Genomic DNA, 11228 nt, shown 5'->3' with positions numbered 1-11228 from the left:
CCATCAGGGCCAGGGGAGCTCGAGAGTCTCAAGTCCCTGATGGCCTCTAAAGCATCCTGATCTGTGACTACAAGATCATCTAAATGCTCAACTTGACAAGCCTTGCCAGTCCCAACAAACTCATCAATAGGGCAATGGACTCTTGCTCCTAAACTCAGTGGAGTTGAAAACACACTAGAGAACTGATCTCCAAGTATGTTGGCCATAGTCTCTATATTGTCTATTGTTTCCCTATCGACCTCAAAAGGCCCAACAGAGTGTTTCATTTTCTCTTAGAGTTTGCATAAGAGAAAAACGCCTTTGGATTCGACCTCACCTCTTGAACAACTCTACTTCCCGTTCAACTGATCTGTCTCAATGGAGGCCTTAATTCTACCTTGGATTAAATCCAACTTTCTTTGAAGGCTAGCCACAACTACCGGATTCAAAGTGCTCTGGAGCCTTTTTGCTAATTTGCAACTCCTTTTAAACAATTGCTTCCTATACTTCGGAATTTTAGACTCTGCCCCGCCTTGCGCAACACATTCAGAGATTGCTAGAGGGGAACAGACGTCCTCAAAAACTAGAATCATTTTGTCTAAGGCTACATCTATGGACGATTCCTTTTTCAGCATTGAAATGAGATCAAGCTCCCCATACCTTTCTATGATCAACGGTCAATGTTCATCTTTGAACTTGAACTTAACCAGACCGACCGTTTTGGACGGTCTTACGCTAGAGCACGCCGGCTTTTGAGTAATGTTCGACCCTAACTCGAGAACATGATGATCTGACAGATTTCTTCCTGCTTCTTTTTTTTAAAGCGTGGCTCAAGTTGTACCAAAGGTGGTCATAATGATATCGGTCAAATTCTGTCAATACAAAATTAGCACAAGCTGGATATTTGATTCCACACTCTTCCAAATTGCTCCTTCAAGCAAATGAGCAGGATTCCCACAACAGTTCATGTTAACTGTACAACCTGATGGCGCAAAATAGACCAAAGAGTATCTTCAGGTTGTAAAATTCTTGGTCATCCTGAAAGTAAGGCTTACAATAAGAGTTTGCTCAGTGCTCGTTTTTATGAGTCACAGATAGAAAAGAGCTCCTTTGTCTTAGTTTGCCTTTTCATAAGTTCACAGAGACTCAAAACCCAAGTTTTAAAAGCAAGTAAATAGTGCATAATGACTTAAGAATAAAAAATATTAGCAACGCTAGCTTGCTATTAAAGTCATGTCGGCTTAGCAACACTGAAATTATTTGAATATTGATCAAATATTTGCAAACAAGCAAGTATTCTAAAATTTCAATCAGATAGACAAACAAGGAGATGGTCAATTTGAGCACATCAGTACAAGGGGTTGTTACGATTCAGCTTACAATTCACAACCTCTCAAATTAGTTGCACCAGGTGAGACTTAAAAAGATGAGTGCTGCAATTTTGTACGTCTAAAGGATAACTTTTAACAGAGTATATATAGCTTTTTTTGCAAACTTTCTTATCGCCATTGAGAAAGGGATCCCACGCAATTCAAGACGCAAAAGCTTTGTTATTCATTTTCATTTTACTGAAGTTGGACTTCATTACTCTGACTAGCCTGGAATCTCTAGGGCTTGAAGGTGCTCTTAGAACGCACGTTAAGCCTCTACAATTGACGCTAAAACCTGGATTAGGACAAAGCTCATGAATGCTTTTGAAAATGGAAAGTATCAAGTTCCTTTTGTACCTTTTTTGAATACTGTACAGTAGTGCTGACGCGAGTGCTGCAAAAGTCGAACTGGTAAGAGTCCTCTGATTATTTTGACTTTTTTCACCGAGTTTTATATTAGAGTCAGGTGAAGCAAAAGACTCGTCTTGCGAAATTCAAAGAAAAACACAATAATTTGCAGTTCGGACTCGAGTCCTTTATAAAAGAATCAAGTCCGGCCGATTCCTCCAAAATTGAGTAAAAGACTCCAATGTGCTCGGACTTGAGCCGGACTCACCCCAACACTACAGTTGCAACGTTTCAAGCCTCTCCAAACATAAGAGCTCTCGTATATCTTTGCTATTCCTGGTAAAACGCCTTTGGACCTGCTCGAACTTTGCAAATCTGCTAAGCTCATTGGTGCCCAAATGGGTAAGGCATATTCAAGGTGTGGCTGTACAATCGATTTGCACAGAGTGGTGATGCTATCACTGGACTTAAACGTCTGATAGATCCAACCACATGTTTGAAAAGCTTTGACAACTTTCAACTGGATATGCTCATCGAATTTTCTATCGTCTTGGAAGACTACACTTAAATCCTTCATGAACAAGACCTGCCCAATATGAATATGTTTATCTCCATTATCTACAACTAGAAAGTTTAATGGCGCCAAGCCAAAGGTCATTGAACGGAATTTTAATCCATTCAAGGCCATATTACTCTCAGCAACCCAAGAGTAAATTCAATCAAGGTCCTTTGCAAGGCTACTGGAATCTTGGCCATTCCATAGAGTACTTGATAATCTGGAGTGAAAAGCGCAAAAATTTTCATACAACGAGAGGCTGAGACGGTGTAATGAAAATGTCAAACGAAGTAGTTTGAATTTCAGTTGAAATTGGGCAAGTCCATCCAACTCCTTGTGGGTGATGTGCACCCACTAGTATAGAACAGTGTAGAAATTGGTTTTACATTTTTATCACACCTTCCCAGCTTCTTGAGGTAACTATCTGTGTCAAATATACTGGGCCTTGACGAGATTACTGGTTCTCAATGACTACAATGCTGAGTGACTTACTTCAGAATATTCAAGAGGGTAAATTGTTCCATTTTTCTCATACTAAAAATAAACTTGTTTGATAAAACCAAAGCATCTGATTTATTTTATCGCTGGTCATGCTGATTTGAATGGAAGCTCTGTGTCGGTCAATCGTTAAACTCCAAAGGAGACCATATCTGACCACTCAAAGTTATGTCAAAATGCATTTTGTCTCTTCAAATTTCCAACATGTCTCGCAAATGCCGTTAGTTTGAACACACTCAAACTTGAATTTTAGTCATTAAATAATTTCACCCCAAACAGGATTGAGGATCGTGAAAAATACCGATTGCAATTTTATCCCTAAGGTCACGCTTGATCTTGCGTTGGGCTATTGCCCTGACCTTGCCTGAGAATTGTTTCACATATCGCAGAAAGTTGAAGCAGGTTCCAAATCAAATATGTGGCCATGTGTTCGAGAATATGTCATGTGAAAGCCGTATGTGACCACAATATGTGTCAAAACAAGTGTCGTCTAAATGCACCATAAGAAAGCTAACGCATCACTGATTCTGTTTTTTTTTGTGTTTGGGGGTGGGAGGCAAAATCAAACGGACTTCAAAAAAGAGGCAAAACGTTCTGAAGTCGAAGTTGAAATTTTTGATAAATTAACCCTGCTGATTTAAAACTAATGCTTCAGGCCAAGAAATGCAATAGAAGAGTAAATAAGTCATTGATTTAGAGATGGAACTTCTTACAAATCGGACAGGAAGCCTTTATAAATTTTTTCTTTCCCTTGCATGGAAAACGGTAATGGAAGGGCTAAAACCCACTGCGTCACCGATATTGTTATTTTTGCAGAATTGTAACACTTCATCTGTAGCGATACTCAAAAACCAACGTGTTACACATAACACCATTACTCAAGTCCTGCAACCAAGGAACATTAAGAAGGAACAACAATACTGAACGCAGTTTCTTACCATTTTAATTTTTGAATTGAGACATTTTCCTTCCAGTTCTGTTATTAATCCAATTACAGCAAAAGAAGGACGAAGGTCGTAGGAAATAAGGGGAAACAATTGAAAAATATTTGCAATTAACCCGCCCGTAAGAAACCCGCCTATGGGTGGGTTTTGGGTTTTTTATACAACGGCGGGGTTTTGGCCAACCCTGCCTTAGTAGCTCTTTGTCTCTCTTATTTCACTGAACTCTCATTTGCACGTTTTCATCCTTGGTTTGTCATTAGGTAAAAGCCAGTTTATTCAAATTCTTGGTGGTTGCAGTAAACGCCGACCCGGGAAAATGTAAAAATAATTCAGAAATAAATGGCTTCTTTTGAGTGGGCTCGTTGTCAGATGATGAGCTACAAAGCAAGGGAGCTTACCTACTTCCTTAAGTCTTGGGCAGATCTTTACATTTTTGCATTAACACTGTTGCATCCACATATTTCCTCTCACTTCACGATAAATGTAGCCAGTGATTTGGCACACTAACGAGCACACATTCAATGGGCACAATTTGTGGTAAAATTGAACAAATGGACTTCAGTTTCAAATGATTATGGCACAAATAATGAAAAGGAGCACATTCCTTCTCTTCTTTTCAGCATTTCTCGACGATTTTTGTTTGAAAACTTAAAACCGCGGTTTTTTTTTGGTTGGAAAAAGAAAGAACTCGCCAAAATACCCCGCTATACCAATATACGTTGCCAACGTTAAAACCTTATTTTTGGGGGTAAACTTTTTTTCCAATTAGCGTAATTATGGTCTATGAATGTCAGAGACATTGAAGTTTAGAAACTTTACGTTTGTAATGGCAACCCTAGCTTTTACTTTTCGCGGAATCTTCCAAGGCCTCTGGCCAATAGGAAACGATGTTTAGTAACCCAAGGACACTAAAGCATATATATAGAGTCCCTGAGTAACCCTACTACCAAAGGCGGGAATTCAAGTATTTTGACGCAGGCTGTAAAGGTTATTTAGTTGTACTTGCATCAGCATAAGAAGATATACTGAATTTACTACAGAGTTTCTGAAGTGGAGCAATGAAGATGATAAAAAGGAGAGGACCTAAAATGGAGACCAGAGGAAACATGTTTGGCGCTCAGGGATCCCTCGTCTTTGAAGTTCACTAAAATTGATTCTTTTTAGCAAAAGCTCAAGCTTTTCTTGAAATGCAGTTTCCAAAGTTTTCAATAAATTTCATTACTTCAAAATCTTTGAAGTCAATAGTACTCAAAATGGTCTCCTAGCTTAGACCCCAAAATTGATAACCTAAACCATGCAGTTTTCTAAGTCAAGTTTGGTTCCTCTAGGTGTGTTATCTCAGCTATCCCTCAAGTTGAAGAGACCCGGGCTGAAATGCAAATATCTTTATATTTGCTCTTATTGTGTGTGAAGTATTGGGATTCTAGTTGCATTTTAAGGCAACGCTTGAGCTTTTGGCAAAATGGCAAGCGGGAGCAATGTGAAAATTAGAGTACTACTAATTTATTTGGATAAACCAAGAGGAATGGGACAGTCGGTATTTAAAGGAGGTGCAATATGTATCTTTTACAGTACATGTTCAAGAGCATCCATGGGCTTTTTCCTCAACCAGGTCTACGAATCAATTGTAGTGAATGCAAAGTCTTCCTCAAAAATCCAGGTCAGCCAAAATAATGAAGTACTCATTTAACTTACAGATACTTCAATGTTCCATTGACCCTCATTTTAAGGACTGTTCATAAATTCTCGATGTACTCTCGATCACATGAATCACCAGGCCACATCTTTTTCCTCCAGAAGTGATCAACATTCGTTTGGAAATAGTTTTTGGGGCTTTTGACTGTTTGAGGTGAGGCACCATCATGCATAAAAAATACTTTTAAAGTTGAGGAAGTGAATTTTATTAGGGTCAATGGGCCTGTGGTAAACTTCCTCTTCATGTTAGTGCCATGATTATTATTTTGGAGGTAAATTAGATCTCAAGCTTACTTCTACTTCAGCTTTTTGGTTTTGATGCGTCATAATTTTTCAGAAGTGGAAAATGCCAAAGTTCTACTCAAACATTTTGCGCAAACCAGAGTCATAGACGTAAGGTATGGCAGCACTGATGCAGAAATTTGGGGCGCATAATAATGTGAAAATTTTAGGCCAAATTCGGCAGGGAGACGATCGAAGGACCATAATGACAAGAAATGGTTAAAATCTTGCAACAATCTAATTAGTTTTCTATTTGAAGAATTAGACCCGGGAAATACAAATTGAATGTGCCTACACGTTTTTCATTTTGCTTTCACTAGTCAGATAATAGCTCTTTTGCTTGGCCTGTCATCTGATGGTTGTTCCCAGTGAAGAGATATTTTCGCTCGGTTATAACAACATTTCCAAAAAAAAAAAAATATTTTACAAACGGCTTAAAATGGTGAAGATAGAAATATTTAAAAACAATATTATCCTTAATGAATCAGTACGACGATAAAAACATATTTTTGCTTAGATTTGCCTGCTTGCTTTGATAGTATACTACAGTGGAAGTCACGTTTATTCATAAAATGATCTAATTTAGGTACAAAAAATGGCAAAATGATGTTACTAAAAGTTCAAGACCAAACAACTTTAAAACTGAAATGTATGGTTTTAAGAAGAATTTTATTTAAGAATTCTGGTCAACTTTAGCAAAAAATGTGATTTTTTTGACTTATTTTTTTCAAATCTCTTTAACAAAAAGTCATTTTTGTATTTTACTGCCTATGTATTTCATTCATCTCAAATAGCTCTTTCTATATGAATTCAATGTGATGGGGTTTTCACACAAGGATTCATTTTGGGATTAGCAAAACGTTGGACTTAGTCATTTGTGCTCATATCTGGTACCTTCTTAAATCAAGTTAAAACCACGTGGTTTCACACATGCATACAAAAGGCGGGAGCTGACGAACCAAATAAACTAAGTATCAAATCAACTTCATATTAGAGGGACGATCAAGGACACACATTTTAACAATTTAACATTGACAGGAATCCAAAGAGAAGCCAGTACTTTATTGTCTTGACTAACCTGGATATTTTGGAGGGTTCAAAATTGTAAACCTTTACATTCATTGCAAATGGCTATTAAAATCTGGTTGAGGAAAAAGCTTATGGATATTTTTGAAGATGTATTGTAAAAGATACCTTCTGCACCTCCTTTAAATACTGCATTGTCCCAATCTTCTAGTTTTGTCGCAAATTTGTAGTTGCTCTCTAATTTTCACATTATTCCTGTTTGTCCTGTTGGCAAAAGCTAAAGCTTTTCTGAGAATGCACCTAGAATCTCAATACTTTACACACAAAAGAGCAAATACAAAAATATTTGCCTTTTAGAGGTCTCTTCTCCCACAGGAACCAAATTTGATCTAGAAACCTGCATGGTTTAGGGTATTAACTTGGAGGTCTAAGTTAGGAGACAACTTTGAGGGCTTTTGACTTCTAAGATTTTGAAATAATGAAATGCACTGAAACTTGTGTTAATTGCTTCAACCTTTTTCACAATTAGGTTCATGTTGTCTTTTTATGTCTGTTTTGCTTTTAATCAGACTTATAACTTTGCGTTTGGGCATTTTTTTTCATGTGGAAAAGGCTATTCAGTGCTTCAAAACATATTTTCGTGATTATTTAGCCCTGAAAAAGAATTTATTTCTGAGCCCCTACTGAGCAGAGGAGGAGGCACCATAGACAAGGCAAGAATCTGCTACCTAGGGAGAGCACCTTCAAATTCAGGTACTGGAAGATGTTATGGTATAATTTCCCTATTCATCTACATGTTGTCTAATATGGAAGGCAAAAATAGCCCTTGCAGTCCCCTAGAAAGAGTTGATGCCTATGTTTTGGAAAATTATTTGTAATTTTTTGTGCAAGTTCGGTTGATTTTTTATGCAAATTTGATGCCAATAGATACCATATTTATCTGCAAGTTTTGGCCGGCCCTAATGATAGCAAAGCTTAACTTGTTTGATGGACCAAGAAAACTCGTTCAAATACATGAAGTAATTACTTAGCATTTGAACACAGAAAAAAAGAAGCGATGACAGGCCAATTCTTATAAGTATGCTCCTTAAGTTTCAGAAAGATATTGCGCAACCTCTCAATTTCGTTTATGATGAATGTTTATTTTGAAAAAAAAATGCAAAGCTCTTTGTCAATGCATAAACTGGTCTGACATCTAGTCTGGAATAGACATGAGTGATTAGAATGCCGAAGGGCTAAACATAATGCCATGAAGGAGTGATAACTTATTGCTATGCAGGGAAATTTGAGTTGTTTGGGCACAACCTCCTTCTCTTCGACCTTAGTCAGGTGTGCGAAACGAACTAGTTGGACCAGGTCAATTATCCTCGAAAAATTGGCATAGGCCGCCCGAAAGAGACGGCTCCGGCAATTCTGTGGTTTGTCGACCAAATTGGACTGTATGTCGGATCTGTGTAAATCTGTGGCTCATATGGCGCTCTCGAGACTTGCTCCCTCTGTGGTGCAGCTTGGGTCAGATGACGGCACTTTATAATCTAGCGCTTTGCTTCAATGGCTTCAAATGCTCGACTCCATCCAACAGACTGGCAGTAATACTTGTTTCCACCAAAGAGTTTATTTGGTGGTTCCACTTATCACCCAATACCTACCAGGGTTTGGAACTTCACTTATTTTTTGCTCTTCCATCACTTCCCATTGTGCATGGAAGATCTTTTTTTAAAGTTATCATTGAAACTATGAATTGTTGAACATTTTCAAGGTGGTCTTTGTTGCTCGATAAAAAAGGGCGTTTTCAATGCAAGGTTGCAAGATCTTTCGCTTCAGAGAGTGAATACAGTCTCATGGCATCGTCATTCTTCAAATCTTATCAATCCTTGATCGTTCATGAATTCTTCAAGTGGGTAGTACTCTTGAAGCAACCCTTCTTTCAGGGTATTAGTCATGTCATAGTTTAGCACACTTAACGAATACGAAACTATTTTCACGGTCAGCAAGAAAATTTATTGGACAAGACTAGCAGAATTATGCTTAACATACAGAAAGAGTTATTAATAAAAAATTACATCAATAGAAAATTGCCATTCAAGGAGGGGAATGTATGCTGTAATAATTGTAGTAGTAGAGTAGGAGTTGAAGGGAGTAGTAATAATAATGGTTGTATGTAGTAATCGTAGTGCTAATTTTGAAGAATCAACTCATTTTCATGCCATGGTATCCCAAACAAACACGAGTCTGCGACGGGTGATCGGCATCAACGGTATTTCTTGAAGAAATGCAGACTCTCTTCGGATTGATGATGAACGGACCAAAACGAGGCCCAGGAGGGAGAAGAGGGAGGGGGAGGTGGGCGAGGAAGGGAGCAGGGAAGAAGGAGGAGATTTACTTCGAGGTCATCATGGTCACAAATTCTTCGTAGTTTACTTGGCCGTCTCCGTCAATGTCAGCCTCGCGGATCATCTCGTCGACCTCCTCGTCTGTGAGCTTCTCTCCCAAGTTGGTCATGACGTGCCGAAGCTCGGCTGCCGAGATGAAACCGTTGCCGTCTTTGTCAAACACGCGGAACGCCTCGCGGATCTCCTCTTCACTGTCGGTGTCCTTCATTTTGCGAGCCATCATGGTCAAAAACTCGGGAAAGTCGATGGTGCCGTTGCCTAGAACATCCCATTCATTAATTGTTGCATGTCATCACGGCGTCCAGAGATCCTCCATTGATCCTCCATTGACTGGAGCCCGACTCAAACTGGACTTCCTTGAGTGCATTCATGTCTCACCCATTTCTTCCTCGTGCTTCTCAGTTTACTCTCGATTCATGTATGAATGTATGAATGTATATATGTATGCTTACCGTCCGCGTCCACTTCGTTGATCATGTCTTGAAGTTCAGCCTCGGTGGGATTCTGGCCTAAGGATCGCATGACCGTGCCCAATTCCTTGGTGGTGATGGTACCATCGCCGTCCTTGTCAAACAACGAAAACGCCTCTTTAAACTCGGCGATTTGCTCCTCGGTCAATTGATCGGCCTGAAATGAGAAGCCAGCCATGGATCGTTATTACCCCCATTCACCTATTGGCCATCCTTCATCCGCCATGGATGGACATAGGCCTCCGCCCCCCTTCCCCCTCCCCCCCCCGGTGGCCTGGCCTCAATAGAACATCGACTACCCTGTCTTACGCTTCATCGAAGTCCCGAGGAGGGCGTGCCTAATTCCTGGGCCCTGCCCACTCTTGCCTAGCCCTGGGCCCCCATTCTGGGATTCCCCGACTTACCATGATGTTGGGACTTTGGTTGAATTCCGTGTGTGTGGGGCAAAGGGATGGATGAGGATGAAAGGGAACAAGTCCAAGATGAGGGTCTTCAAGGATTTCTGGAGATTTGTTCACGCAGCCAGTCAGTCAGTTACTTAGTTAGTGATCGGGCAGGCTAGCTAGCTAGCAAGCGAGCACGCACCAATCAACACCACGAAGGACGAGTTCTTACAGCGAGCTACTCCACCACAGCCAAGGGTAAGATGAAAATTGGTCCACTCGCTGGATGGACTGCCTGGAATTATGGAACACCCGACGCCGGGCGAACTCTCGCCAGCCCAATCCCAGTCAGCCTCACGCGAAACCTTCGACTCGCTCCGGCTCGCTCCGACTCTCAGCCCTGTGGCAACAAGCACATCGAGCACACAAATTCAAATCGATGATGACGCCGATCGGGCAAAGAGCCCCGCTAACCGCACTCACCGCCGTCACTCCCGCCCGTTTGGTCAATTCACAGAGTCAGGGCTGACGCCGGGAACTACTTTTTCGGAGGCTCTTTCGTTGAGTTGGGTTGGGGACTTTGAGAGCTTCAAGCACCGACTAGAGCGTTGGCCGGGATTTAAGGATACTCGAGTACTAATTGGCGGGATTACCAGGTGGCATGGCTCTTGAACCAAGTAAGGGTTTGGACTTGAATACTTTACTTTTGAGTCAGGAAACCTAAGAAATTGATGTAAATTCAGTAGCTCGTACATAGGGATGGAACCTCGGGATTAGAGGTGTTGGTTGCAGCATTAGAGTCGGATCTCGCGAGGAGCGCCTAAATGTGGGGGTCGATATCGATGAGGCGGTTCCAGTCCAGGGTTGCCAGGTTTTCAAAAGTTGTTCCGCTAATTTGACATTCCCATTCCGCCACATTTAAACACTTATACTTTCTTGCAAACAAAAGACTAATATTAGCAATGTGGCATTATACCTTTTTTGGCCTATATATAACCCAGCAATCAACCATACAGTTCGCAATAGGATGTGTATTTCTTGTGCCATTAGATTCAGACCAAATGAAACAAAAAACTGGAAAAGTACAAAAGTTGTCACTCGTTTGGAATAGAGAACAAGCATTGTTTAACCAACCATCATCAGATTCTCATCAGTTGTTTTGTTCATTAGATCAAAGCACTTTGATTTGATGTCTCATAACATTTAAAAGAGATTTGGAGAAATGTTTGGAGATGGCTCCTGATCAGCCTTATGTACAAGATTGCAGTGGGCCGACAGACTTGA

At 40.3% G+C, this 11228-nt stretch overlaps 1 protein-coding gene across 2 annotated transcripts; it reads right to left on the bottom strand.

Annotated features, from left to right (window-relative positions):
- Positions 1-8676: 8676 nt before the first annotated feature.
- LOC131890221 (calmodulin) lies at positions 8677-10218 on the bottom strand. 2 transcript variants are annotated; one of them, XM_059239528.1, is made up of 3 exons: positions 9966-10218; positions 9544-9718; positions 8677-9349 (listed from the first exon to the last, which is right to left on the bottom strand). In XM_059239528.1, the coding sequence occupies exons 1-3, from the start codon at positions 9966-9968 to the stop codon at positions 9078-9080; spliced, it is 450 nt and encodes a 149-aa protein (XP_059095511.1). In that variant the 5' UTR covers positions 9969-10218; the 3' UTR covers positions 8677-9077. The 2 variants fall into 2 exon arrangements, with proteins under 2 accessions (XP_059095511.1, XP_059095510.1); XM_059239527.1 differs by lacking the exon at positions 9966-10218 and having other exon boundaries at positions 9544-9739.
- Between the last annotated feature and the right edge of the window lie 1010 nt (positions 10219-11228).

The sequence above is a fragment of the Tigriopus californicus genome, chromosome 11, assembly GCF_007210705.1.
Source record: "Tigriopus californicus strain San Diego chromosome 11, Tcal_SD_v2.1, whole genome shotgun sequence".
Classification (NCBI taxonomy): Eukaryota; Metazoa; Arthropoda; class Copepoda; order Harpacticoida; family Harpacticidae; genus Tigriopus; species Tigriopus californicus.
Note: the sequence above shows the minus strand (reverse complement) of the source record. Positions and strands in the feature narration are given on the sequence as shown.